The sequence below is a fragment of the Borostomias antarcticus genome (genome assembly GCF_949987555.1).
Source record: "Borostomias antarcticus genome assembly, contig: scaffold_227, whole genome shotgun sequence".
Classification (NCBI taxonomy): domain Eukaryota; kingdom Metazoa; phylum Chordata; class Actinopteri; order Stomiiformes; family Stomiidae; genus Borostomias; species Borostomias antarcticus.
In genome coordinates, this window is record NW_028175538.1 from 50,055 (window position 1) to 77,669 (window position 27,615).

The 27,615-nt window shown below is 45.5% G+C and overlaps 4 protein-coding genes across 4 annotated transcripts; 2 read left to right on the forward strand and 2 right to left on the reverse strand.

Moving 5' to 3' along the window:
- Positions 1 to 9,511: 9,511 nt before the first annotated feature.
- LOC311329483 (phenylalanine--tRNA ligase alpha subunit-like) lies at positions 9,512 to 10,540 on the forward strand (the record flags this gene model as incomplete). Its single annotated transcript, XM_084463325.1, has 1 exon — positions 9,512 to 10,540. The coding sequence occupies one exon, from the start codon at positions 9,512 to 9,514 to the stop codon at positions 10,538 to 10,540; it is 1,029 nt and encodes a 342-aa protein (XP_084319451.1).
- Positions 10,541 to 10,601: 61 nt separating this feature from the next.
- Positions 10,602 to 12,980, forward strand: LOC311329484 (phenylalanine--tRNA ligase beta subunit-like; the record flags this gene model as incomplete). The annotated part of the gene is made up of 3 exons (XM_084463326.1): positions 10,602 to 11,567; positions 11,700 to 11,784; positions 11,914 to 12,980. 3 exons carry the CDS (start codon positions 10,602 to 10,604, stop codon positions 12,978 to 12,980), a joined length of 2,118 nt encoding a protein of 705 aa, XP_084319452.1.
- A 7,656-nt stretch (positions 12,981 to 20,636) lies between these two features.
- Positions 20,637 to 21,722, reverse strand: LOC311329485 (peptide chain release factor 1-like; the record flags this gene model as incomplete). The annotated part of the gene is made up of 1 exon (XM_084463327.1): positions 20,637 to 21,722. The coding sequence occupies one exon, from the start codon at positions 21,720 to 21,722 to the stop codon at positions 20,637 to 20,639; it is 1,086 nt and encodes a 361-aa protein (XP_084319453.1).
- A 56-nt stretch (positions 21,723 to 21,778) lies between these two features.
- LOC311329486 (glutamyl-tRNA reductase-like) lies at positions 21,779 to 22,732 on the reverse strand (the record flags this gene model as incomplete). Its single annotated transcript, XM_084463328.1, has 1 exon — positions 21,779 to 22,732. One exon carries the CDS (start codon positions 22,730 to 22,732, stop codon positions 21,779 to 21,781), a length of 954 nt encoding a protein of 317 aa, XP_084319454.1.
- Between the last annotated feature and the right edge of the window lie 4,883 nt (positions 22,733 to 27,615).

The window sequence follows — 27,615 nt, forward strand, 5'->3', positions numbered from 1 at the left end:
TCTTCAGGGACCGTTCTACCACCCAGCTGTTAATAGCCTCATCCCCCATTGTCGTGTGGGCAGTGACAGGCTTTCCATAGATATTCAAGTACATGGATAAAGTTCATGATGAAGGTTGCCTTAACTTCCTTCTTTTTAATAATCACGGTAATCAGTTTTCGCTGATAATGGTTCCTATCAATAGTAATGACCAACTGCCGTGTCTGCTCCTAATCTAGCATGAGCTCTCCCTCGAAAGTTTCTTCTATCACGGCTTCCGCCTATCTTTCTGTACTGGCCCACACTCTCTTATTTTTGGAGGGAGAACGGAATTTTACAACGTTGCCGCTTTTCCGATCCATATCCATGACTGATTATGCCGTTCGATGATTGGTTTTTACCGTATCACCGGTGGCTAGCTGTGCCATTCGTTTGTGATCTTTCTTCTCTCTCGTACTGAGCTTGGTTTGCAGTTTCAGCTGACTCTTTTGCTAGCTTTTTCTGGTTGCTTCCCTCAACCATTCCTAGCGTATAACTAGGTCATTACTGTCAAAATTGAGGATCCGCAATTTTTCTATTTGCTCAATCCCAACTTTGCTTTGTGCGTAAAAAGCCTCAAGGTCGTGAGCTGTATCCGCTACTAGTTGCATAGCCTGACGTTTTCCACACATCCCATGGCAACTATAACAGTGTTGTTTAATCGTTGATCATAAGAGCGATCCATCACATCTCTGATAATTTTTCCCCTCATGCCATCAGAGTACTTGTCAGTATTGAAGTTTAACTGAGCATCCAGTGGAAATACGTTTGATGGCTTCTGCTGGCTGTAACTGCGATGCCTGACTACGACAGAACCAAACAAGCGGGTCAGTTGTCGTAAGGTATTTTTTCTTACATGATTTCACTGCTCCACGTCGCTACCAGCTACCGACGATTGCTGCGGCTCATCATTGGCCTGCTTATCCAGATACTATTGGAGAAGAAGGAGCAAGACTTCGTTGCCTTCAGTCTGGATATAGTTCTCTATGGTGCCATGCTCTTGTTGGAGAGTTGATTCAAGGTGCTAGATGATAGCGTCCAAATGATCACGAGCTGGTGAGAAGAATGAATAATCGATGGTATTGGCGCAGAATGCGTTCACAAGAAATGGTGATGTAGTTATTAGTTTGACAACGTTATATCACCATAAAACTGTCTCTTTGTAGTTACCGGATATTATCGAAGCCCCTGATGTTTTAGCGGCTGCATTGTCGTATCAAAAGAGCCGCACCACAATCAACTGATAACACTATTTTTTGATTTCTAGCCGGGCTCGGTATTCGTCGTGGTTAGAAGTAATTTCTCTACCTGTTTGAGCGTTTTTATGAGGCGTGTAGTTATTATGATTTTCATCCCGTAATCATGTACAAAAGGTCAGAAATAACAGGCTTATTTCATGTCGGACATAAGGCTTCCATGCAGGTTTATTTTATATTGAAAGAGACTGAAGGTAATGACACTCTGTCTGATGGTCTATGCTGCTTTACAACATAGAATAAGATATGAGCTGAAAAGACAAAGCCAATTCTTTTCAAATCAGAAGAAAAAGCCATGCCAGAACCACCCAAGCAGGTAGGTATTATCTTGTTTTCAGGGAATTAATGAGTCAACGCTCAATAATCAAGTGTGACATGAGGATGGCTTGGAGGAAAGATAATGGACTATCATCCAAATTTAAGGTGTTTGGTTCGAGTAGGTATATTCTTGGTAGAGGTGGTGAAAGGCAGGCAAAAAATTTTCAACGTGCTAAAAAGCAGCATCCTGTCTTCTGTATAGCTGTGGCATGGTCAAGGAAGTCTTTTACTTGACTCCATTGGTTCAGATCAGTGCGATTGTTATTATTCAGACTTCGCTACTCAAGAATATTTGCTGTTGTTATTTGGCAAAACCCCTGTTTAGCAGACAGTCCGCAAGGCAGGTGCTCAGGTTGCAAGCCAGTTTTTATTCCATATAGCTTCATGATGGATGCAGGAGGCTTATCCCATGACCACTGGTTTCTGGAAAGACAAGTACCAAGAAGACATTCCTGCAACAATTGACGTGGGGCAGTATCGCTCAATTATAGATGTACTGGAATACAGAACCAGCAAGTTTGCCAGTAAGTCAGCGTTCAGCAATATGGGGCACGAGCTGAGCTATGCCAGTTGGTATGAACTTAGCGGTCACTTCTGCAGTTATTTGCAGAATCATACTGACTTACGCCCAAGTGATCGTATAGCCATTATGTTGCCAAACGTCATGCAGTTTCCTGTGGCGGTTTTTGGTGCTATGCGGGCTGGATTGGTTGTGGTTAATACTAACCCAAGCTATACCGAACGTGAAATGAAATACCAGTTACGGGATTCCGGAGCCAAGGCGCTGGTTGTGCTGGCCAACATGGCTCATATGGCTGAGAAGGTGATTCCCAATACTACCATTAGGCATGTTGTGGTAACACAGCTGGGTGACATGTTGCCGACACTCAAGCGGACGGTAGTGAATCTAGTGGTTAAACATGTTCAGAAGATGGTGCCAGACTATTCTCTACCGTCAGCCGTATCGTTTACCTCTGTGCTCAGTCGAGGTGCTTTGCATCATTGCACGGATATCCACAGAGAAAATGATGATGTTGCGATCCTGCAATATACTGGCGGAAACACTAGTGTCGCTAGGGGCGCCATGCTGAACCAGCGGAATATTCTAAGCAATATGTTCTAGGTAAAGGTACTGGTTGGAGGTAACCACCGGGAAGGTGAAGAACTGATTATTGCGCCACTGCCGCTTTATCATATCTTTGCTTTTACTGTGCACTGTATGGTTGCTGTCCTGCTGGGTGAGCACAATATGCTCATTACCAATCCACGGGATATGAAGTCCTTTATTAAAGATCTTACTGGTACGCCCTTCAGTATGTTCATTGGTTTGAATACTCTGTTTGTTGGGTTGATGAACCATGAGGCATTTCGCCGTCTGGATTTCACTTATCTGAAAAACACCATTTCCGGAGGGATGGCTCTTCAGTTGGATACAGCAGAGCGCTGGGAGAACCTGACAGGCTGCCGTATCTGTGAAGGATATGGTATGATGGAAACTTCACCCGTGGTAACCATCAACCCGCTGGGTAAAATCAAGCTGGGAACCATCGGTCTTCCAGTACCTTCCTGAGAGCTGAAGGTTGTCGACATTGATGATAAAGATCTGCCGATTGGGGAGGTTGGTGAGCTCTGTATAAAAGGCCATCAAGTGATGAAGGGCTACTGGCAGAATGAACAGGCTACTGAAGAGGCTATGTTGGATGGCTGGCTGAGAACTGGTGATATTGTTCGTATAGATGAAGAAGGCTATGTCACCATTGTGGATCGTAAAAAGGATATGATCTGTATTTCTGGTTTTAATGTGTACCACAATGAGCTTGAAGATGTACTTTATTCTCATCCTGATGTTTCCCAGTGTGCAGTGATTGGTGTGCCAGATAAGCGTTCCGGTGAGGCAATCAAGGTGTTTGTGGTTTTCAGTAACCCTAGGTTGACCAAAGAAGAGGTGATTCACTATTTCCGACAGAACCTTACTGGCTATAAAGTACCAAGGCTGGTTGAGTTCAGAGATTATCTGCTTACGACCAATGTGGGTAAGATTCTTCGTCGTCAGTTGCGTGATGAAGAGCTAGCGGCTCGGCACAACGGGTAGAATTCCTGCTGTGAGGCTGTTTTAGAATAGGTTGCCATACTGCGGTGGCAGTAAATTGGGCTAGAAATTATGGTTTGTTCGGAACATAGAGCCACCATACCTCGTAAAACCTAATTTTATCCTAAACTTTCTGCTTGCCTGCTACTCACTATTCTCGGACAGGCTCCTGCTCGGCCATGTTGCAAGATTTTTCAAACTTGTATAATGAATCACTGATTACATCACAACGGTAGTATCTTGGTGTCTGGCTTTAGTGACGGCTTTTTTTATAAACAACTGTGCCAGTCCATTAATCAGTGCATGATTCGTGATCGTTATCGATTGCGTGGTCAATTACGTCGTCTTAAGCATGATGATGTGGGTCTGGACAGGATTCTCAAGAAAATCTAGTCATCTCAGTCTTTGTTAGAGCAAGGGCAAGCAGCTCTGCCTGAGGTTCGCTATGATCTTGATCTCCATGTTACTGATTGGAAAGCCGATATTGCCAAGGCTATCAGAGAGAATCCGGTGGTTGTCATTGCCGGTGAAACTGGCTCTGGTAATACTACCCAGTTACCAAAGATCTGTCTTTAGGCTAGGAGTGATGCCTTTGTAACTATCTAACATACTAAGCCGAGCCGTCTGGCAGCTAGTGCTGTAGCCAATCGAATTGCTGAAGAGTTAAGGGGAACTATGGGGGAGCCGGTCGGTTATTAGGTGCAGTTTACGGATCATTACTGTGAAACAACTATGATAAAGTTGATGACTGACGGTATTCTGCTGGCAGAGATCCGGAATGATCGCTTTCTTAATCGCTATGACACACTGATCATCGATGAAGACATGAATGCATCCTGAATATTGATTTTCTTCTGGGTTACATAAAACTTATATGGGTGAGGTCCACTTGCTACGAGGCCACGTTCATTAGTTATCCATGATTACGAAGGCAAGCGCATGCTTTATGGAAGTTACAATAGCCTGCCAATCTCCACTTGAATCAAGTGAGCGTGGCTGCAACACAGCCTCTGTCCCTTGCAAACTCCACTTTGCCTAGGTTAGATCCATGCGGCTATTGATCAAATGGCGGCAAGCTCCCTAGATGACTATACTTGCAATGGGATAGTCAGCATCCAGCGCCTTGTCATAGCAGAGCTTGGGATGGTTTTTTTGAAGATAGTCTGCAAACTTATCAATGGCTTCACGTTTTGTCAGACCTATCTTGTTCGCACTTTGCCTGAGTCCCTTGGGCCACCTTGTCACTTTCCCCTTGTTGTGTAAGTAGTGACAGGCTTTCCACAGATATTCAAGTACATGGGTAAAGTATATGATGATGGTTGCCTTAACTCCCTTCTTTTTCATAATTACGGTAATCAGTTTCCGCTGATTAGTGTGCCAATCAATAACAATGACCAACTGCCGTTTCTGCTTCTGATCTAGCTTGAGCGCTTCCTAGAAAGCTCCTTCTATCAGGGCTTACGCCTCTCTTTACACACTGACCAACACTTTCTTATTCTTGGCTGGAGGACGTAATTTCACAACGTTATCGCTCTTCCGATCCATATCAATGACAGATTCTGTCGTTCGATGATTGGGTTTTACCGTATAAACTGTGGCTACCTGTGCCATTCGTTTGTGATCTTTCTTCTCTCCTAGACTGAGCCTAGTTTGCAGCTTCTGCTGACTTTTTTGCGCGTTCTTCCTAGTTGCTTCCCTCAACTATCCTTGGCGCATCACCAAGCCCTTACCGTCAAAACTGAGGATCTGCAGGTCTTCTGTTTGTTCAATCCCAACCTTGAGCTGTTCGTAAAAAGCTTCAAAGTCGTGAGACGTATCCGCTACCAGTTGCATAGTCTGTTGTTTTCCAACCATACTTGGGCAACTCTCACTATGTCGTTTAATCGTTTGATCATAAGAGCGATCCATCACATCACCTACAATTTTTTTTCTCATGCCATTAGAGTACTTGTCAGTATTGAGGTTTAACTGAGCATCCAGTGGAAACATGCTTGATTGCTTCCGCTGGCTGTAACTTTGACGCCTGACTACGACAGAACAAAACAAGCTAGTCAGTTGTCTGGAGGTATTGTTTATAACGTAATTTCTCTGTTCTCCGTCGCTACTTGTTACCGACGATTGCTGCGGCTTATCATGGGCTGTTTATCCAGATACCATTGGAGGAGAAGGCGCAACACTTCGTTGCCTTAAGTCCGGATATAGCTATCTATGGTGCCATGCTCTTGTTGGATAGTTGATTCAAGGTGCTTAATGATAGCGTCCAAATAATCACGAGATGGTGAGAAGAATGAATAATTGATGGTATTGGCATAGGATGCGTTTACAATAGACGGTGTTATGTAGTTATTGGTTTTACAACATTATATCACCATACAACCGGTTCTTTTTCGTTACCGAATATATCGAAAACCCTTATGTTTTAGCGACTGCATTGTCGTATCCAAAGAACCACACTCATAGGCTTTGTCTTTTCAGCTCATGTCCTATTATAGGCTGTAAAGCAGCATAGAACACCAAACATAGTGTCATTACCATCAGCAGCAGCGCTTCAATGTGTTCGGGCTTTTTAAGGTAAAGGGACACACCAAGGAATCAGGGCTCTTTGGAAATAGAAATCATCGTTCAACATGTTGCTTCGACATGTAGACAACAATTCACCTACATTTAGAGCGTCCTGATTCAGGTCATTCGTGCCCAGAATAAAGCAACCAAGTGAAGCCTGTGCATCTTCGTACTTCTCACATGCTACGAAGCAGGCTGCTTGTACATGGTATTCCATATGGTCAGGCGCACTATCTTTTGATGGTGGCCTTTTTCCTATAACATGGCTTACTGATAACCTATGGCTCTTAGCTTTGACAGTATTAACATTGCTTTTGTCAGAGAGGAAATGCCTTTAAAGCATCATTCCGGTAGCGAAATGCCTTTTTGCCATGGTTACCAAATTACTTGCCTCTTTCAATAACTTTTTCTGTGCCATTTTGGTCCGCGCTTGCTGGTCACTGATCCTGTGATTATAATTCCGTAACAGAATCTAACGTGGTTCAACCTCTCATAACAGGAAGATACTTCAGCAGAGTAATAATCCTCATAGCCTTCAACAGGTTGCAATAACACCGAAGGCGCTTGTTTAACTAACTCTTTTGCCTCCTTGATATTCAAGGGAACTAGCTGAATTAACAGCTGTTTTTGCTGATCGAAAGACTTTAGGGTTCCGGCAATATCCAGTTCCGTATCAGTTACCAGATAGCTATTATTCAAGGCCTCTGTGAAGCAGGCCAAGTGTTTTTTGATGATCTCATTAAAGCAGATTTTATCGTTTATATTGCCGCTGCATGGAGCCATGAATAGAGGAACACCATCCTTATTCTATGTCATTTACTGCAAGATCACCTGATTCAAGTCAGGATGGTGATTATGGCTATGGCCCTAGCATATGTGAATGCAGGTCAAGTCATCTGGGTTTTCATCGCTGTTGTAATCACCATTCACATGCAGGTTGGTACCGTCAAGATTCAATGTCCTGCATGGCAGTTTCAGATGATTGACGACCTTGATGGCTAGGTTCAGATACAACTCGCTGACGCCAGCGTCATACAAGTCATCAAGAGCCAGTCCAAGAATTTTATCGTTTAAATGTTCTGTCTGAATGCCTTCTCCAACCAGACGATCAACAGGATTGTTTTTGAAAAATGCTGGAAACATATGCAACGTTTGACCGGTAAAACCAAGGCTATTAATAATCATTGCTACAATTGCCTGTCCGATAGTGACATTCCGTGCATAAGAGTCATTGTGTATGCGTGCAGGAATATATTCAGCTATCTTTAGCTCCCAGCATATTGCGGCAACCAAACTAAGGTGATCCAGACTCTTAATCTGGTATTTGAAGGGGTGTATCAGGATTTTCCTGAATGTCTTTTACCGTTTGTACAATGTAATTCAGGACAATATCAATTTGGGTGGTGAAAAGCAGATATTATCATAAAACCATCTCTTTTTAGTTACCGGATATATCGAAACCATGATGTTTTAGCGGCTGCATTGTCGTATCAAAAGAGTCGCATTCAAATGATTACGAGCTGGAGAGGAGAATTAATAATCGAGGATATTGGTGTAGGATGCGTTCACAAGAGACGGTGTTATGGAGTTATTGGTTTGACAACGTCATATTACCATAAAACCGTCTCTTTTTCTTTACCGGATATCGAAAACCCTGATGTTTTAGCGGCTGCATTGTCGTATCAAAAGAGACGCACCAAATGGGTTTGATTGTCCTCTGTGTTGTTGCCTAGAGTATTGCACCCTAAAAATCCGTGAGCTCTACCAGTGCAACCGATGTCGCTACCAGACATAATTGACCAGTGGCACCACTCTGGAAGCTGGCACACGGCCATTTACTACTTGGTTTCTAGGCATGTTTTTAATTACTTAGACCAAGAATGGCATATCGGCCATGGAGCTTTCGAGACAACTTGGTATCTCTTATTAATGCTGCTTGGCGCTTGAAGCACACACTTGTGCAGGTAATAAAAGAACGGGATGACATCCGTCTCCTGCATGGGCATGTGTAGATGGATGATTCCTACTGTGGTGGTGAAACACATGAGGCAAACTGAAAGAGGTTCTGGAAACAAACACCAATTTGTTGCCGCCGTGCAAACCAACTAGGAAAATCACCTACTGTATATGCGTTGCAGCATGGTCACCAGTTCCCGGGAAAAGGCGCTGTAACTCTGGGCGCAAGAGTATCTTTGGGATCATACCTGCTGTGTTGTCAGTTATGGCCTCGGTGCATTCACAGGAATAGCAGACGCTTGATACCAACATACAGCTGTAGTGAGAGGTGGTGGTTACGAATCGATGGCAATTAACGTGAGTTAGACGCTTCAATTTTGGCTACTGGTCTTGTATTTAATGGGTTTGAGTCATGGAGATGCTTTTTGAAAAGTACCCAATGGCTCATTTGTAGCCTTTGCCAGCCACTAAAGTACTCAAATCACTCTTTTTCTGTAATATGAATATGTACAAAAAGGCTGAATCATGCGCAGTGCAAGGGATTATCTCGTCGAACTCACGATTATCAGTTGTTTACGTGGGTCAATACCATGATCTGAACGGCAAAAATTATCTGAAAGGAAGTACCACAATATGAACCAGAAGCATCTGCCAAGATGTCGCGCTGGATATTGTTATCGATTCAACCGGCTCTTTTATTTGAAAGCAATGGTATCAAGGCTTGGTTACATGGCTGCGCGAACTTATTCCATGCTAGCAAGGATACTCCAGCTGTCTGAGGCACAGTGGTGATCAGGAAAAGGTTTGTCCGCAATTTTCAGCATTCCAGACTTACATTTTTTAAAGAGCTAAAGTTAGTTTCCGGCTCAAAAGCATAAGTGTTAGTAAGGCCTTCAGAAGGCTTAGCTACCTGCAGTGGCTTTTATGATGGTAATGTTATCACTGTCATTTAGATGGTATGAACCACCATTGGGACGGATAACAATCTTTCTGTTGACAGCAAGGGAGGCACCTTTTTCAATATGGTTTAATTGTTTCAACAGCGCATAAGGACTGATGGCAGTCTCCACTACCATTGGCTGATTATTCACCTTGATCTACATGGGCTTTATGGTGTGAGTCCTTTAAGAAAGACATGATTTTAAAGAGAGAGTGTTGTGTTTGACAAATGATCTGGCACATAGTTGTGCGTGCAAATATCAAATAGATGCCACGCTTCTGTATTATTGCCTGTTACAACTCTATCCAAGGCACTGCTCTGCCGTTAGAATTGGGCGTTTATTTTATGTAGCTCATCTGTTTTGGAAACCCCATGGAGAATCTGGATAACACGCTTGATAAGTTGGTGGCCAGCGCACTAAGTGCCGTTAAAGCCGTTGCTGACTCCATAGGTCTGGATGAAATCCGCATCCGATACCTTGGTAAGAAAGGTGAGTTTACCTCTTTGCTCAAGGCCATTGGGCAGCTCTCTGCTGAAGAACGACCAAAAACTGGTGGGTTGATCAATAATGGCAAGCAGCAGGTTCAGGATGCGATCAATCATAAGAAAGCAATGATTGATCAGGAGGCGCTGTATGCGAAGCTGACCAGTGCAGCGATTGATGTTTCACTGTCTGGTCGTGGTCAGGGACTTGGTACGGTTCATCCGATCACCAGTACGATGGGGCGGATTACTGACTATTTCGGTCGTATTGGCTTTACTGTGGAGCAGGGGCCTGAAATCGAAGATGACTACCATAACTTCGAAGCCCTGAATATTCCAGGACACCATCCGGCTCGAGCCATGCACGACACGTTCTACTTTGACACTACTACTGTACTGAGAACCCATACCTCACCAGTTCAGGTTCGTACCATGGAACGTTTCGTTAAGAATAATGAAACCCCGCATATTGCAATTGTCTGTTCTGGCAAGGTGTATCGCTGCGATTATGATCAGACACACAGCCCGATGTTCCATCAGGTGGAAGGTTTGTACGTCGCTGAGAAAGTCAGCTTTGCAAATCTGAAAAGTGTTCTGATTGACTTTCTGAGAGTCTTTTTTGAGCGGGATGATCTGCAGGTTCGGTTCCGCTCATCTTACTTCCCATTCACTGAGCCTTCAGCCGAAGTGGATATTGAGTGGGAACGTAATGAAGATGGTTCCATCAAGTGGCTGGAAGTACTCGGCTGTGGCATGGTTCATCCTGAAGTGTTCCGTTACTCCGGTATTGATCCTGAGCAGTACACCGGGTTTGCGTTTGGTATGGGCGTTGAGCGTTTTGCCATGCTGCGTTATGGCGTCAATGACCTGAGGCAGTTCTTTGAGAACGACTTGCGCTTCCTTGATCAGTTCCGTTGAGAACTAGGAGAAGGCATTTTCAAACTTTCAAGAGCTGTTTGAGCAGGACTGAGTAAATAACATGAAATTCAGTGAAAAGTGGCTGCGGCAGTGGGTCAATATTGAGGTCGGTACCAAGGAACTGGTGGACAAGATCACCATGGCCGGACTGGAAGTTTATGACGTTGCATCCGTTGCGGATGAGTTTTCCGGTGTTGTGATCGGTGAAATTGTTGCCTGTGAGCAGCATCCAGACGCCAATAAACTGAGTGTAACTCAGGTCAGTACTGGCAATGAGTCTTTCCAGGTGGTTTGTGGTGCCCCTAATGTTCGTGTCGGCATTAAGGTGCCTTTTGCTACTGTGGGCGCCTTGTTGCCTAGCAACTTAGAGATTAAGAAAGCGAAACTCCGAGGTGTTGAGTCACTCGGTATGCTGTGTTCCGAGGAAGAACTGGGCATGACAGAATCTTCCGATGGTTTGATGGAGCTGCCTCAGGATGCACCTGTTGGTCATGATATCCGCGAATACCTGTCGCTGGATGACAAAATTATTGATGTTGACCTAACACCTAATCGCGGGGACTGCCTGAGTATTGCTGGTCTGGCCAGAGAAGTCAGTGCAAACTTTCTGGCGGATGTGACCGAGGAGCCGGTCGCTGTAGTGGCGCCAGCCATTGATGACACGTTTCCGGTTCATATTGATGCGCCTCAGGGCTGCCCTCGTTATGTAGGTCGTGTTATTCGTGATGTGGATGTTTCCCGTACTGAGCCATTATGGTTGACTGAACGTCTGCGCCGCTCCGGCATTCGGTGTATCGATCCTATTGTTGATGTGACCAACTATGTCATGCTAGAGCTGGGTCAGCCAATGCACGGTTTTGACCTAGACACTCTTTCCGGCAGTATTCAGGTCCGTATGGCCAAGTCTGAAGAGGAGCTGACTATGCTGGATGGTCAGAAAGTGATACTGAACGACAATATACTGGTCATTGCTGATGAGCATAAAGCGCTCGCTATTGCAGGTGTTATGGGCGCGGAAGGTTCCTTGGTTAGTGAAAATACCCGTAATATCTTCTTGCAAAGTGCTTTCTTCGATCCAATCACTATCGCTGGTAAGGCACGTTCTTATGGCTTGCACACGGACTCTTCTCACCGCTTTGAGCGTGGTGTTGATTTCCAGTTGCAGAATAAAGCAGTTGAGCGTGCGACAGCCCTGATTGTAGAGATCTGTGGTGGTGAACCAGGCCCTGTTACTGAAGTAGTCAGTGAGGCTCATCTCCCTGCTTTGCGTGAAGTAACGCTTCGTTCTGAAAAGGTAACCTCTTTGCTCGGTATGACGATTGAAAACAGCCATATTGAAGCATTATTGTCTCGCTTGGGTCTTGGCTTGGCAGCTGATGGAGAAGGTTGCTGGAAGGTATCTGTGCCGAGTTGGCGCTTTGATCTTTCCATCGAAGAAGATCTGGTGGAAGAACTTGGACGTATTTACGGTTACAACAACCTGCCTGAAAGCACACCTACTGCACTGTTAAAGATGAAGCAGGTGGATGAGTCTTTGGTTCAGGAATTAGACATCCGTCGTACATTGACTGCCCGTGGTTACCAAGAAGTAGTATGCTTCAGCTTCATTGCTCCAGAATTGCACAATTTGTTTGATCCTGAGCATGAGCCGGTTGCCCTGTCTAATCCGATTTCCAGCGACTTGTCAGTAATGCGTACGACGCTGCTGCCTGGTCTGGTGAAAACCGCAGGCTATAACCTGAATCGTCAGCACAGTCGGGTTAGTATATTTGAAACTGGTTTGACCTTTGTTAAAGAGGGCGATGAACTCAAGCAGGAACCAATGCTGGCCGCATTGATTACCGGTAGTAGTCACCACGATAACTGGTATGGTAAGGCAGAGGCTGTTGACTTCTTTGATCTGAAGGGCGATTTCGAAGCTGTTTTTGGACTGGGTCTGGCTGGTAATGAGTTTATCTTCCGTAGGGGAGAGCACCACGCCATGCATCCTAGCCAGTGTGCCGAGGTAGTTCGTGCCGGAAATGTTATTGGTCATATGGGGTCGCTCCACCCTTCTTTGGCGAAAAAGCTGGATATTACCGGTGTGGTTTATCTGGTTGAGCTAAAGCTGAAAGCTGTGACTGAAGGTAAGGTGGCCAGTTTTTCCGCTTTGTCTAAATATCCTGAAGTTCGACGTGATCTGGCTCTGGTTGTTGATGCTTCAGTTGCCGCAGGTGATATCGAACAGGTGATTCGAGGAGAGGCTGGTGAGCTGCTGCGCAGGGTCAATACTTTTGACGTTTATGCTAATGAAGGTATTGAAGAAGGTTGCAAGAGTCTCGCTATGGGCTTGACCTTACAGCATCATTCCCGCACTCTAAAGGATGACGAGGTTAATGAGCTGGTTGATCGTGTTGTGATGCGATTGAAAGAGGAATTCAAGGCTAGGTTGCGTCAGTAAACGCCAGTTAATGGCTTTTGAGTGAATAATAAGATCATGGTGATAGACTGTTATTTTTCTTCAGATACGGCTATTACCATGGGGAAAACAAAAAAGGGGATTGGTTCATGGGAGCCCTGACGAAAGCCGGTATGGCTGAGCAGCTTAATGAAGAGCTTGGTATTAACAAACGCGAAGCCAAAGAGATGGTCGAGCTGTTTTTTGAGGAAATTCGCCTGTCTCTCGAAAATAATCAATCGGTGAAATTGTCTGGCTTTGGCAACTTTGATTTAAGGGATAAGAGTCAAAGGCCTGGACGGAACCCTAAAACAGGCGAGGAAATCCCGATAACTCCGCGTCGTGTTGTGACCTTTAGACCTGGTCAGAAACTCAAGGCAAGAGTGGAAACCTATGCAGGACTTGGAATTCAGGACGAGTGATCTACCAGCCATCCCTAGCAAACGCTATTTTACCATTGGTGAAGTCAGTGTGCTTTGCTCTGTAAAGCCCCATGTACTGCGTTACTGGGAGCAGGAGTTCCCTCAGCTTTCCCCGGGTCGTCGTGTAAATAGACGATACTACCGTCACGAAGACGTACATCTTGTGCGACAGATTCGCGGCCTTCTCTATGATCAGCGTTTTACTATTGATGGCGCCAGAACTCAGTTAAAACATGCAGTGGTCAAGCAGAAAAAATTCGACTATCAAATCGAAATAGAGCAGACTATATCTGAGCTGGAAAGTCTGGCTGATATTTTACAAAGTTCTTCCGAGTAGATTTTCGTATAGGCTTTTTCTGAACCAGATTTCAGGATCGTAAATTATCTTGATGTCTGGTTACATTGTTGACAGTATTTGGGTGCGGCCCTTTTTATACGACAATGCAGCCGCTAAAATATCATGGTTTTCGATATACCGGTAACGAAAAAGAGACGGTTTTATGGTGATGTAATGTCGTCAAGCCAATAATTTCGTAACACCGTCTCTTGTGGACGCATCCTGCGGCAATACCCTTGACTATTCATTCTTTTCACCAGCTCGTGATCACTTGTACGCTATCATTCAGCACCTTGAATCAACTCTCCAATAAGAGCATGGTACCGTAGAGAACTATACCCAGACTGAAGGCAACGAAGTGTTGCGACTTTTCCTACAATGGTATCGGGATAAGCAGGCCAATGATGAGCCGCAGCAATCGTCGGTAATTGGTAGCGACGGTGAACACAAAAATTACGTCAGGAAAAATACCTAACGATAACTGACCAGCTTGTTTGGTTCTGTCGTAGTCAGGCGTAGCAGTTACAGACTAGGAAGCAATCAAACGTGTTTACGCTTGATGCTCAGCTAAACTTCAATGCTACAAGCACCCTGATGGCATGAGTGGGAAAATTGTCAGCGACGTGATGGATCGCTCTTATGATCGAACGATTAAACGACATCATGAGAGTTCACAAGGTATGGTTGGAAAACTACAGGATATTCCACTGATAGCGCATACGGCTCAAGACTTTGAGGCTTTTTACAAACAGCTCAATGTTGTGATTGAGCAAATAGCAGACCTGAAGATAATCAGTTTTGACGGTAATGGCTTGGTGATGCGCCTAGAAGGGTTGAGGGAAGCAGCTAGGAAGAACGAGCTAAAGAGTAAGCAGAAGCTGCAAACCAAGTTCAGCCATGGAGAGACGAAAGATTGCAAACTGGTGAGACTCTTTTGATACGACAATGTCGCCGCTTAAACGTCATAATTTTCGATATATCCTGTAACGAAAAGGAGCCGCACTATACGGGATGTAGCGAAGTTGTCGCTCTTCTGATCCATATCCATGACCGATTATGCCGTTCGATGATTGGGTTTTACCGTGTAAACGGTGGCTATCTGTGCCATTCGTTTGCTATCTCTCTTCCCTCTCGGGCTGAGTCTGGTTTGCAGCTTCTGCTGACTCTTTTTCGCGTTCTCCTTGGTTGCTTCCCTAAACCATCCTAGGCGCATCACTAGGCCCTTACCGTCAAAACTGATGATTTGCAGGTCTGCTGTTTACTCAATCACAACTTTGTGCTGTTTGTAAAAAGCCTCAAAGTCTTGAGCCGTATCCACTACTGGTTGCATAGCCTGTCGTTTTCCAACCGTACCTGAGCAACTCTCACGATGTCGTTTAATCGTTCGATCATAAGAGCGATCCATCACATCGATGATAAGTTTTTCTGCATGCCATCAGAGTACTTGTCAGTATTGAGGTTTAACTTAGCACCCAGTGGCAACACGTGGGATTGCTGCCGCTGGCTGTAACTGCGACGTCTGCTACGACAGAACCAAACAAGCTGGTAAGTTGTCTGGAGGTATTTTTTCTGACGCGATTTATCTGTTCACCGTCGCTACCAGTTACCGAAGATTGCTGCGGCTCATCATTGGTATGCTAATTAATATATCATTGGAGGAGAAGGCGCAACACTTCGTTGCCTTCAGTCCGTATATAGCCCTCTATGGTGCCATTCTTTTGTTGGAGAGTGGATTGTAGGTGCTGCATGAGAGTGTCCAAATGATCACGAGCTGTGAGAAGGCTGAATAATCGCAGGTATTGGCGCAGGATGAGTTCACAATAGACGGTGTTATGTAGTTATTGGTTTGACTACGTCATGTTACCATAAAACCGTCTATTTTTCGTTACCGGTATATCGAAAACCATGATGTTTTAGCGACTGCATTGTCGTATCAAAAGAGCCTCACAAAAATCCATTGACCGTCCGCTGGTTACACTTCAGGCAGATTTGGTCACGGTACTCCATGATCAAGCTGGTAATCTTGGTTCTATAATAGCCTGAAGTACCGGTTCAATATTGCCTGACTATCACCCTTCTCCGGCTTGCTCAGATTGAGGTATCGAGAATGCCTTATAGTAGTCTCAATACATTGTTAACACTAATCTTTTGATTACCATCTTGGCTCTCGCTATTCGTCGTTGTTTGAAGTAGGTACTCTACCTGTGTGAGCGTTTTGATGAGCCGGTGTAGTATGATTTGCATCCAGTAATAATGTACGAAAGATCAGAAATTACATGTTCATTTAATGTTGCCAACAAGGCTTCCCTTAGGCTCATTTCATATTGGAAGAGACTAGACATTTTCCAAAAGAGTGGCATCAGCTATACTTGCTGCTCAATTTATTTCCAAATAGTGGTTAATCGTTTGATATCAGATCTTCATCAATTGCAAAACATGGTCATTGAGTTATACCAAAAAGCAGAAAAATTCTTTAGTATGAAATTCCAAAAACCCTATATCCGTCTGGATTTAAAAGGCGAAACAGCAGGACAAGCTTGGATAGAGAAGCGCCATCTTCGTTTTAACCATGTTCTTATGAAAGAAAATCGAGTGCATTTTTTGAAGCAGACAGTAGCTCACGAAGTAGCACACCTACTGGCGTATGATATCTATGGCCCAATAATTCGCCCTCATGGTCAGGAATGGCAGTCAGTAATGAGTAATGTATTTCAATTACCGGCTGACCGATGTCATAGCTATGACACTCAAAAGAGCAGCCTAAGAAACTGGCTTTACCAATGTCAGTGCCATGGAAAAACCATCCAGTTTGGTACGACTCGCCACAACCGTTCGAAAAAAGGAACAGTATATCTTTGCACCACTTGCAAAACCCCTCTGAAGTATCTGGGGAAGGTGCAAACCAACTAGAAGAGGTGTAGTCAGCAAGCGATTTTTATAACGCATCACCGTATTTTTCCAGTTTATAATGCCCAATTCCAGATATCTGTGATAACTCCAACTGGTTCTTGGGGCGGTATTTCACCAGTTCCATCAGCGTTTTATCGTTCGCGATCACATAATCAGGTATATTCTGCTAGTCAGCAAGACTGCACCGGAAATGCCTGAGTTGCCCCCAGAGCACTTGGTATGTTCTTCAACTACGACACGACCGATTTCCAGATACTCCTGCTCATATTTACTGGATGGTTCATAAGGGTAACGATGCAGCTCAATTTGCTCATCACCTTCCAACAGGGATCGACAATTCTCATTCAGCTTCAGAGCCACGTGACTGTCATGATCAACATTCACGTAGCTTATGGACACCAGCTTACAATAGACTGACCTCCAGTTGACATGATCCAACTCCTTACTAATATTAAACGTGCTTAGGTGATCGTGGCCGAAGCGACGGGTTTTCTAGGTACTTTTACCAAGCAAAATATCCTCAAGATGAGCAATTACAAAGCTCTGCCAGCTACGATAAATACAGGATAACGCCTTCTTGGCAACTTTTGTCACATCACAAACTTCTGCTGGCTCAAGACAAAGATCACAGTAGCCACAAGGTTTATCCAATGGTTTATAAAAGTAAGTCAGCAAAACCTGACGTCACCACTAGTGGACATTACAAATGGTTAACATTGTTTCCAGTTTCCGACGCTATATTTGCTGGCTGGCACTGGAGCGTGCCTGAAGCTGTTTCGGCAGGAACACATCCTGTAAACTATCGAGGCTGTAGCCGACAGACCATCCAGCTCGGCACGACCAGTTTCCCAGTAATAGGCCTCAATACGTCTTGGTAAATCCATATGGGCAACAAAGCGCACATTCGGTTTATCGGTTCCCATGCCAAATGCAATGATCGCTACAATGATGATGCCTTCTTCTGCAATAAAGCCATGCTGGTTGAAGCGATGCTCTTCTGGAGATAAACCTGCATGGTATGGCAGCGCCTTACGGCCTGCCTGAGCTAGGCATTCAGCAGTCTTCTCAACTTTCTTGCGGAACAGGTAGTAGACAATGCCAGAATCTTCCGGGTGTTTTTTATTCAGGAAGTTCCGCAGATGCTACTTACCCTGTTTTTTTTGGTTAATGTGGTAAAAGGTGTTGGGATGATTAAAACTGTCTGTAAAGACCACAGCTGATTCTAGCCACAGTAGCTCCCTGATTTCCTGACGTGTCCTGAGGTTTGCCGTTGCCGTCAGGGTAATTCTGGGAACTCCATAGAAACGGATCTGCAAACGGGAAAGCTGGAGGTATTATGGGCGAAAATCGTGGCCTCACGGGGAAACACAGTGCGCTTCATCAAGTGCAAACAGGCCATCTGAATTTGATCCAAAAGCCTTTGCATCGACTCGGTTAGCAACCTTTATGGAGTCATATACAATCAATCAAGATGGGAGTGGTGCCCTCGCTACGACGCTCCACTCATAGTTTTCCATGATGACAGAGGCGATAGCATTCCTGATGGAAGTTCCAATACGCCTGCCAATCTTCACTTGAATCCAGTGAGCGTAGCTTCAATACAGCCTATGCCCCTTGCAAACTCAACTTTGCTACAGTGAGATCTATAGAATCATTGATCAAATGGACAAGCTTCATCAATGACTCCACTGGCAATCTGATAGCCAGCATCCAGCGGCTTGTCATAGCAGAGCATGGGCTGGGTTTTTGAAGATAGTCTGCACACTTATCAATGTCCTCCAGTGTTGTCAGGACCTCTCTTGCTCGCACTTTGCCGGATTCCTAGGGCCACCTTGTTAGACTCTCCCCTGAGTATCTTCAGGGAGCGTTCTGCCACCCAGCTGTCAATAGCCTCATTCCCATTGTCGTGTAAGCAGTGACCGGTTTTCCACAGATATTCAAGTACATGGATAAAGTCCATGATGATGGTTGCCTTAACGCCCTTCTTTTTCATAATCACGGTAATCAGTTTCTGCTGATATGGTGCCCATAAATAACAATGACCTACTGCCGTTTCTGTTCTGGATCTAGCTTGAGCGCTTCCTCGAAAGCTTCTGCTATCACGGCTTCCGTCTCTCTTTTTACACTGGTCCACACTCTCTTATTCTTGGAGGGAGGACGGAATTTAACAACGTTGTAGCTCTTTCGATCTATATCCATGGCATATTCTGCCGTTCGAGGATTGGGTTTTACCGTATAAACGGTGCTATCTGTGGCATTTGTTTGCGATCTTTCTTCTCTCTCTGGCTGAGCTTGGTTTGCAGCTTCGGCTGACTCTTTTGCACGTTCTTCCTGGTTGTTTCGCTCAGACATACGGACGCATCACCAAGCCCTTACCGTCAAAACTGAGGACCTGCAGGTTTTCTTTTTGCACAATCCCAACCTTGCGCTGTTCGTAACAAGACTCAAAGTCTTGAGTCGTATCAGCTACCAGTTGCATAGCCTGTCGTTTCCCAACTATCTCTGGGCAACTCTCACTATGTCGTTTGATCGTTCGATCATAAGAGCGATCCATAATATCACTGACAATTTTTTTCTTCATGGCACAGAGTACTTGTCAGGATTGAGATTTAACTGAGCATCCAGCTGGAACACGCTTGATTGCTCCCGCTGGCTGTTACTGCGCCGCCGAGCTACGACAGACCAAAACAAGCTGGTTAGTTGTCGGGGGGTATTTTTTCTGACGTGTTTCCTCTGCTCACCGTCGTTATTCGTTGCCGACGATTGCTGTGGCTCATCATTGGCCCGTTTATCCAGATACCCTTGGAGTAGAAGGCTCAACACTTTTTTGCCTTCAGCCCGGATATAGCTCTCTATGGTGCCATGCTTTTGTTGTATAGTGGATTCAAGGTGCTGAATGATAGCGTCCAAGTGATCACGAGCTGGTGAGAAGAATGAATAATCGATGGTATTGTCGTATCAAAAGATCCACACCTAACTCATGTTAATTAAATAGCAGGCAGTGAATGCAGGTGAGTTTTGAGCCGTATACGGTGATAGTTGGAGGTACGGTTCTTAGGGGGCTGGGTGGCAGTAATGTCACCAAGCTATTAGGCACTCAGCCTATAGAGCAGAGAATTCTAATCAGGCCATGCACTTTTGTGCAAGAGTGACACGATCATGACCTGCCAGATCCATTTCTGTGTGGATTTGGGTGAAACCTGTCAGAGAAAGGATGTTTTGAACGGCTTTACCTTGGTCATAACCATGTTCCAGAAGGAGCCAGCTTCCTGGCTTTAGAGTTTGGAGTGATTCTCTGGCGATTGTGCGGATGTCGTCCAGCCCATCAGTCCCGGAGATGAGTGCTGTCATGGGTTCATAGCGAACATCCCCATCGTTCAGGTGAGGGTCATCACTGCGTATGTAGGGTGGGTTGCTGACAATCATGTCCATGGACTCTGCAGTGAGCTGGTTGCACCATGAGTCTTCAATGAAATCGACATTGCCTATGTCGTTGCTGATGGCGTTTACCATGGCAACAGCCAGAGCCTCAGGGCTTTTGTCGACTGCAGTGATTTTCCAATAGGGACGTTCCTTTGCCAAAGCCAAGGCAATGGCCCCAGTTCCAGTCCCCAGATCTGCAATTGTGAGTTTCGATATTTCGTCTGTTCCTTTTGATAGACTCTGATTAAGTGCCAATTCCACCAGAAGCTCAGTATCTGGTCTTGGTATCAATGTTGCCTCAGTAACTTTTAGCTGCAAGCTCCAGAACTCCCGGTGGGCTGTTAGATAAGCTACAGGAACGCCAACTTTACGCAGTTCAACAAGGTTTTGAAAGTTGGTCAGCTGTTCTGTGGTTAGCAGTACTTCAGGCCATGTAAAAAAATAGTTTCGTGATTTATTAAGAGCGTGGGCCAGTAGTAGCTCGGCATCCAGACGTGGGGTTGGACTGGCAGAAAGCATGTGGGATGCTTCTGCTAGGGAGGAGTCAATACGTATATTGTTCATGAGTTATTCGCCGGCCAGACTCGCAAGCTGCTCTGTCTGGTGTTCCTGCAGAAGTGGATTAATGACAGGATCAAGTTCACCCTCAACAATTTCTGATAGCTTGTATAGTGTTAGATTGATGCGGTGGTCTGTGACTCGCCCTTGTGGGTAGTTATAGGTGCGAATACGCTCAGAGCGGTCACCGCTTCCCACAAGGCTCTTGCGGGTATCACTGATCTCCTTGGCTGCTGCGCTATCTTGGGCATCCTGTAATTTTGCGGACAGCCAAGAGATAGCTTTAGCTTTGTTTTTATGCTGAGATCGTTCATCCTGACACTCCACAACAATGCCTGTTGGCAAATGGGTGATTCGAATCGCGGAATCGGTGGTGTTGACGTGCTGGCCACCGGCTCCAGATGAGCGGTAAGTATCGATTCGCAGGTCTTCCTTGCGGATCTCAATAGATTGTTGTTCATCAGGTTCTGGCATGACCGCAACGGTACAGGCAGATGTGTGTATTCTTCCCTGTGCTTCTGTTTCAGGAACCCGCTGGACACGGTGCGCACCTGATTCGAATTTCATTCGCCCGTAGACACCACTGCCAATAACACGGGTGATGATTTCTTTGTAGCCACCGTGTTCACCATCACTGGCGCTTATGACTTCAATTCGCCAGCCTCGCTTTTCAGCGTATTTGGAATACATTCTGAACAGATCACCAGCAAAAATTGCTGCTTCATCACCGCCTGTTCCTGCACGGATTTCCAAAAATGTATTCAGGCCATCCTTTGGGTCTTTTTGTAGTAGCAGCACTTCCAGATTCTTTTCCATGTCTGGCAACTGCTCCTCACAGCTCTTCAACTCTTCCCGGGCCAGCTCCATCATATCTTGGTCGCCTTCGGCCATCATGTCTTCAGCTTCAGATTTGTCGCTGAGCAACTGGTCATATTTTTTGAAGGCTTTTACTACTGGCTCCAGCTCTGCATATTCCTGAGAAAATTTGCGGAACTGATCCTGGTTGCCAATAATGCTGGGATCGCTGAGCGATGCGGAGAGCTCTTCAAAGCGTTCGCTGAGGTTTTCCAGTTTCACGAGGATCGACTCTTTCATGATGTCTGCAAAGTTTTCTATATAATAAAGGTGGATTCAGAACGCGGCTAGGCGTCTTAAGTTGAGTCTGTTTTCTGGATGGTACCCAGACCCAGAAGTTTTTCTGCCCATTCCAGTTTTTCCTGCTGCCCCATGGCCGCTGCATTCTTCAACTGGACACTGGGCTGGTGCATAAGTTTGTTAGTTAGAGAGCGGGCAAACTGTTGTAGTACTTTTTCCGGGTTTGCGCCTCTGGCCAGCCATAGCATTGCTTTTTCCAATTCCTGATCACGCATGGCTTCGGTGCTCTGGCGATAGTTGCGCAGGATGTTAACGGCATCAAGGGAGCGCATGCGCGTCATGAATTCAAAAGTATCAGCCTCTATCATTCGCTCAGCCTTGCGTGCAGCATCTTTTCTTTGTTGTAGGTTGTCTTCAATGACATCATGTAAGTCATCAACGGTATAGAGAAAAACATCTGCCAGCTCACTGACCCCTGGCTCAATATCACGTGGAACCGCAATGTCCACCATGAACATAGGCTTATGCCTTCTTTGCTTTAACGCCAGCTCAACGGCTCCTTTGCCAAGAACCGGTATGGGGCTGGAGGTAGAGCTGATGACTATGTCGCTTTCATGCAGTATCTGTGACAAATCAGAGAGAAGTACCGGTCGGCCTCCGAAACGATCGGTTAGAAGTCTGGCCCGTTCCAGAGTCCGGTTAGCCACAATGATATTAGACACTCCTTGCTGGCACAGGTGGCGGGCGGTTAGGTCAATGGTTTCCCCAGCACCTATCAGTAAAGCAGTATTTTCACTGAGATCGGAGAAAATCTGTTTTGCCAGTCTGGTTGCTGCGTAAGCAACGGATACAGGCTGCTCATTAATAGCGGTTTCAGTTCGAATCTGCTTGGCAGTGGTAAAGCTGTGTTGAAACAGGCGGTTCAGTGCCGGGCCTGCAGTATCTGCTTTCTGGGCACTGACGTAGGCAGACTTTAATTGTCCCAGAATCTGGGGCTCACCCAGAACCATTGAGTCGAGTCCGCAGGCTACACGCATAAGGTGGCGTACAGCCTCCTCGTCGTAAAAAAGGTAAGCGTGCTCTGCTAGCAGTTTACTGTTGGGCGGACGGCTGTTGATTTGATGATAGTTGGTTAGCCAATCGATCAACTTGCCGTAGTATATCTCAATAGCCTCAGCTGCAGAGCTATGGAGTGCACAATAGACTTCGGTTCTGTTACAGGTAGACAGAATGGCAATTTCTTCAATGCCGGTGTGTGCTCTGGCATTTTGAAGTGCATCTGGTAGCTGGTCAGCAGAAAAGGCAATATGGTCCCTCAAAGTGATTGGTGCTGTCCTGTGATTGATACCGGCGGTAATATACCCCATCAGACCTCTGTTGCTGTCCTAGTTCACTGCTACTATAGATTGGCTGCCATATAGGCAGCTCAGCTTTTAATTAGAAAATGTCTCTATGTGATCTTTCCGGTTCAGGGTTACGTATGCCTGACACTTTCCTCTCATGGCTGCTAGAGCGTTTTGCAAATCCTGTTCATGGTTTTTCTGGCTTATTGCCATGTCCGATGCCTCAATCGCAGTTGACAGATTCAGACTCTGACCAAAGTAGGAATAGAGAATCTTTCAGGAGGGTGCTGGATTGATGGGTGTTTCGGCCGATCAATTCTGCAATGGAAAGCGTGTAACTGCAAACTCTCTTCATGTTTTTTTTAAAAAAGGATATGGTGCACAGTTTGTTGGCCTTTGGTGAGGGGACGGACCGTGAGGCAGAGTAGCTTTATCTGCTCATCAATTGGAACAAGATGTTCTACTTTTTTAGAGACCATAAAAGTTTAAAATCCATGACTTATCAAGGGTTACAGCTGGAATAGTGTACGTTAGCTCAACATAATTTATGCTTAATCTGCCAGTTATCGACGTGTCAGTTTGGCGTTATTCTCGGGTTTCCAGAGTTTGGTCATATGGTCGTATTGGCTGAAGCCCTTGAAAATCATGGGATGTTAGACTTTTCTGGAAAGTAATAAAAGTCGAACATCTCGTCAATTGGAATGAACCTATAGAGCGACTGCATTGATCAAACAAGTAAGGGGAAAGGGCATACCATCCATGACCAGAATGACGATCAGGGTTGAAACTCTTATAAAAAGTTGTAAATCGCTTCCTGTTGCCTTTGCTTTTTTCCTTTTTGGTTGCGCCAGTCAGAATGTTTGGCAAGAAGATGCTGCTATTGTTGTTGAGAATCAGCAGGTTCAGGAAGACGAGCCGGTTACTCCATTTGATGCTGAGACGTTTTATGATTTGCTGGTGGCTGAAGTGGGTGGGCAGCGACAGCGCTACGATTTGGCTCTGGGTAATTATTTGAAACAGGCGCATAAAACTAGGGATGTAGGTGTCGCTCAGCGTGCTTATCAGATTGCTGTATTTGTTGGCGCAAGACAGGCGGCACTCGATGCAGCATTGTTATGGGTTGAATTACAACCAGAAAACTTGGATGCATTGCATGGCTCAGCCCTTGAGCTGGTTTATGCGGGTCAGTTCGATAAGGCTTTTGGCCAGATGGAAAAACAACTATCTCTAGGTGGTAATCCCGGCTTTGATGTGCTTGCCAGCGCAGCTGGTGGCTTGAGTGGAGACAGTGGTAAGGAGGCTCGGAGCAGCCTTACCAAACAGTTTGATGGGCTTATACAGGTATATCCAGACTTTCGTGTGGTGAAGCTGGGTAAGGCCATTATTCTGCAGCAGGCTGGGGAATATGAATCAGCTCTGTCTGTTGCTAATCAGTTATTGAAACAGGATCGTGATTTTGTTCCTGCCATGATGGTGAAAGGGCGTGTCCTGAACAAGCTGAAGCGTGATGATGAGGCTGAGCAAATGCTCTCTGAAGCTGTTGAGAATCATCCGGATAAAAATCGGCTTCGATTGCTACTTGCCAGAGTTCTTGTGCATACTGGTAAGTTAGATCAAGCTCGGGATCAGTTTGAAGTCTTGCTTGAGCGGGCCCCTCAGGAAAGTGATATTGTATTATCGTTGGCTCTAATCACTATGGCAAATGATATGGAGCAAGAGTCTGAGCAGTACTTTCAGCGTTTGTTGGCTATTGGTGAGAGGAATAATACCGCCCACTATTACCTTGGTCAATTGAGTGAGAAGCAGAAAAAGTATTCTGTTGCACAAGAACATTATCTTTTGGTAGGCCCGGGCAAAGAGTTTATGGCGGCGCAGGTGGCAGTGAGTCATATGCTGGCACGGCAGGGTAAGCTGGATGAAGCACTCATTCATGTGGGAGAAGCGAGAAATCGCAGCCCTGCTCGAATGGAGTCGCTTTTCTTGTTGGAAGGTGAGCTTCTGGCCAATGATCGCCAGTTGAATGAAGCGCTGGTGTTATTTAAGCGAGCACTGAAAACAAATCCGGAATCAGTCAATCTGCTTTATGCCCGAGCAATGGTTCATGGGAAATTGGATGATCTTGCGGGCTTAGAAAATGATTTGCGGGAAATTCTCAAGGTTGCTCCGGATAATGCTGCAGCACTCAATGCATTGGGCTATACCCTAGCTGACAGGACCGATCGTTTTGAAGAGGCAAAATCTCTTATCATTCGTGCGTATGAGTTGAACCATGATGATCCTGCCATTATGGACAGTATGGGGTGGGTACAGTTTCGTCTTGGGGACTATGAGCAGGCAGAAAAGTATTTGAGGATGGCATACACTCAGTTATCCGATGCTGAGATAGCCTCGCATCTCGGAGAAGTTCTGTGGGTAAAGGGTGATCGGGAGGCCGCCCGTGCGCTCTGGGCAGAGGCATTAAAGAACAGTCCGGATAGCCAGATTCTGAAGGACACTATGGATCGTCTTACAAAGGTTCACTTTAAGGATCAGTCGGAAACCGCAAGTACGGTTCAGTAATTTTTGGATGTCTAGTGGTATGTATTGTTGCATAAACTTTTTTTACATAAAAAATGGGAAGTCTTTTTCCGTTTTTTGGCTCACGTTTGTTTTTATTCTATTTGTCCTGTCTGGTTGTGCCTCCAGATCAGTTGATACCGGTGGACAGGTGAGCTATGAAGAAAGAGAGCAGCGCTGGCAGAATAATCGTGAGAGCTTGAGTCAACTTCAGGTGTGGCAGATGATTGGTCGACTTAACCTAAAGGTTCCAGGTCATTCCGGTACCATGTCTGTCGACTGGCGACAGCAGCGTGATAGATATAAGCTGTTTTTGGATGGGCCTTTTGGTGCTTCTGTTGCACGTATTACTGATGGCCATCATGGGGTGTCGGTCACTGCGTCGGATGAAACCCGTTATGGACCATCACCAGAGCTTCTGCTTTATTCCATGACTGGCTGGCAGTTTCCGGTCAGTAATCTAAGGTATTGGGTTAGAGGGCTTCCTGCCCCAGCTGGCATGGGAGGAAACGCCCAGATAGATCTGAATAACTTTGGCTATCTTGGGAAAATTGAACAGGCAGGTTGGACAATTGTTTATCATCAGTACGGATTTAGTAAAGGTCAGCGTTTGCCGTCTCGCCTTACTGTAAGTGGTGGTGATGTGCGGTTAAGTATAGTGGTTAATAACTGGCGTTTTTAAAGTTGTAGTTGGTTCTATCCGCTTATTATGGGGCAGACAAGGAGGTCTGTCCTGATAGTGTTTTTCAAGTCATTATTACAGCGCTTTCTCGCATAAAGCATAAAAACGTTTTCTGGAGTTTTCTGGATGCTGACAGAACTGGTGTTGCCATCCCCGGGCAAGCTAAATCTTTTTCTTCATATTGTTGGTCGCCGACCGGATGGGTATCATAGCTTGCAAACGCTTTTTCAATTTCTGGATTTTGGTGATCAGCTGACTTTTATGCAGAGTGATACGGATTCGGATATTATTCTGGTATCCGACCTTCAAGGTGTTGCGTATGAGGATAATTTGATCGTCAAAGCGGCTCGCCTTCTTCAAAGAGAAACTGGTTGCCATCTGGGGGTGCAGATACGGTTGGATAAGCAGTTGCCCATGGGGGGAGGTTTGGGTGGTGGAAGCTCTAATTCGGCGACGACTCTGTTAGGGTTGAATGCATTATGGGGATTGGGTCTTACCAGTGACCAGTTGTCTGCCCTTGGTTTGAGCTTGGGGGCAGATGTTCCTGTGTTTGTCAATGGATACAGTGCTTTTGCTGAAGGGGTGGGTGAGGTTCTTACACCGGTAGAACCTGATGAATTTTGGTACCTTGTTGCCATGCCTGATGTGCAGGTAAATACTGCTGCCATGTATAGACGCAGGGATTTGACAAGATATTCATTACCAATTAAAGTTTGCGTCGCTCTTGATCAGGGGGGGCGAAATGATTTCGAGATTCTGGTTCGCGCACTGTATCCCAAGGTTGATAAAACGCTTGCTCTGTTGGATAATCTGGCCGATTTTAGCATCGGCCGGGCCATGATGAGTGGTTCTGGGGCGTCAGTATTTGTCCGGTTTGCCAGTCGCGACCAAGCGTTAGCGGCACAGGCTAAACTGTCTCTAAACGTTACTCGTCCTGAGATTGAGGATGACACATCAAAGTTACACAGCTTTGTGGCACACGGTATTAACCGTTCGCCGCTGCATACGGCTTTGCAGTACGCAGGTTACCACGTAATGGTGTAATTAATACGATTTTTTTGATGTTAACTACGATAAGTCGGCCTGAATTTTGTGCGGATTGATAGAGAGATTTACTGGGGTGTCGCCAAGCGGTAAGGGATCAGGTTTTGATCCTGACATGCGGTGGTTTGAATCCATCCCCCCCAGCCAGTACTCCATGCGTGTACTTCGTTATACCGAAAGCCATTCTCTCGTAACGGCTTATGCTACATTTCCAGACAGTTTGTTGTCCGATTGCCATCTTTGTAATGTAATAGATTTTTCCACCTAC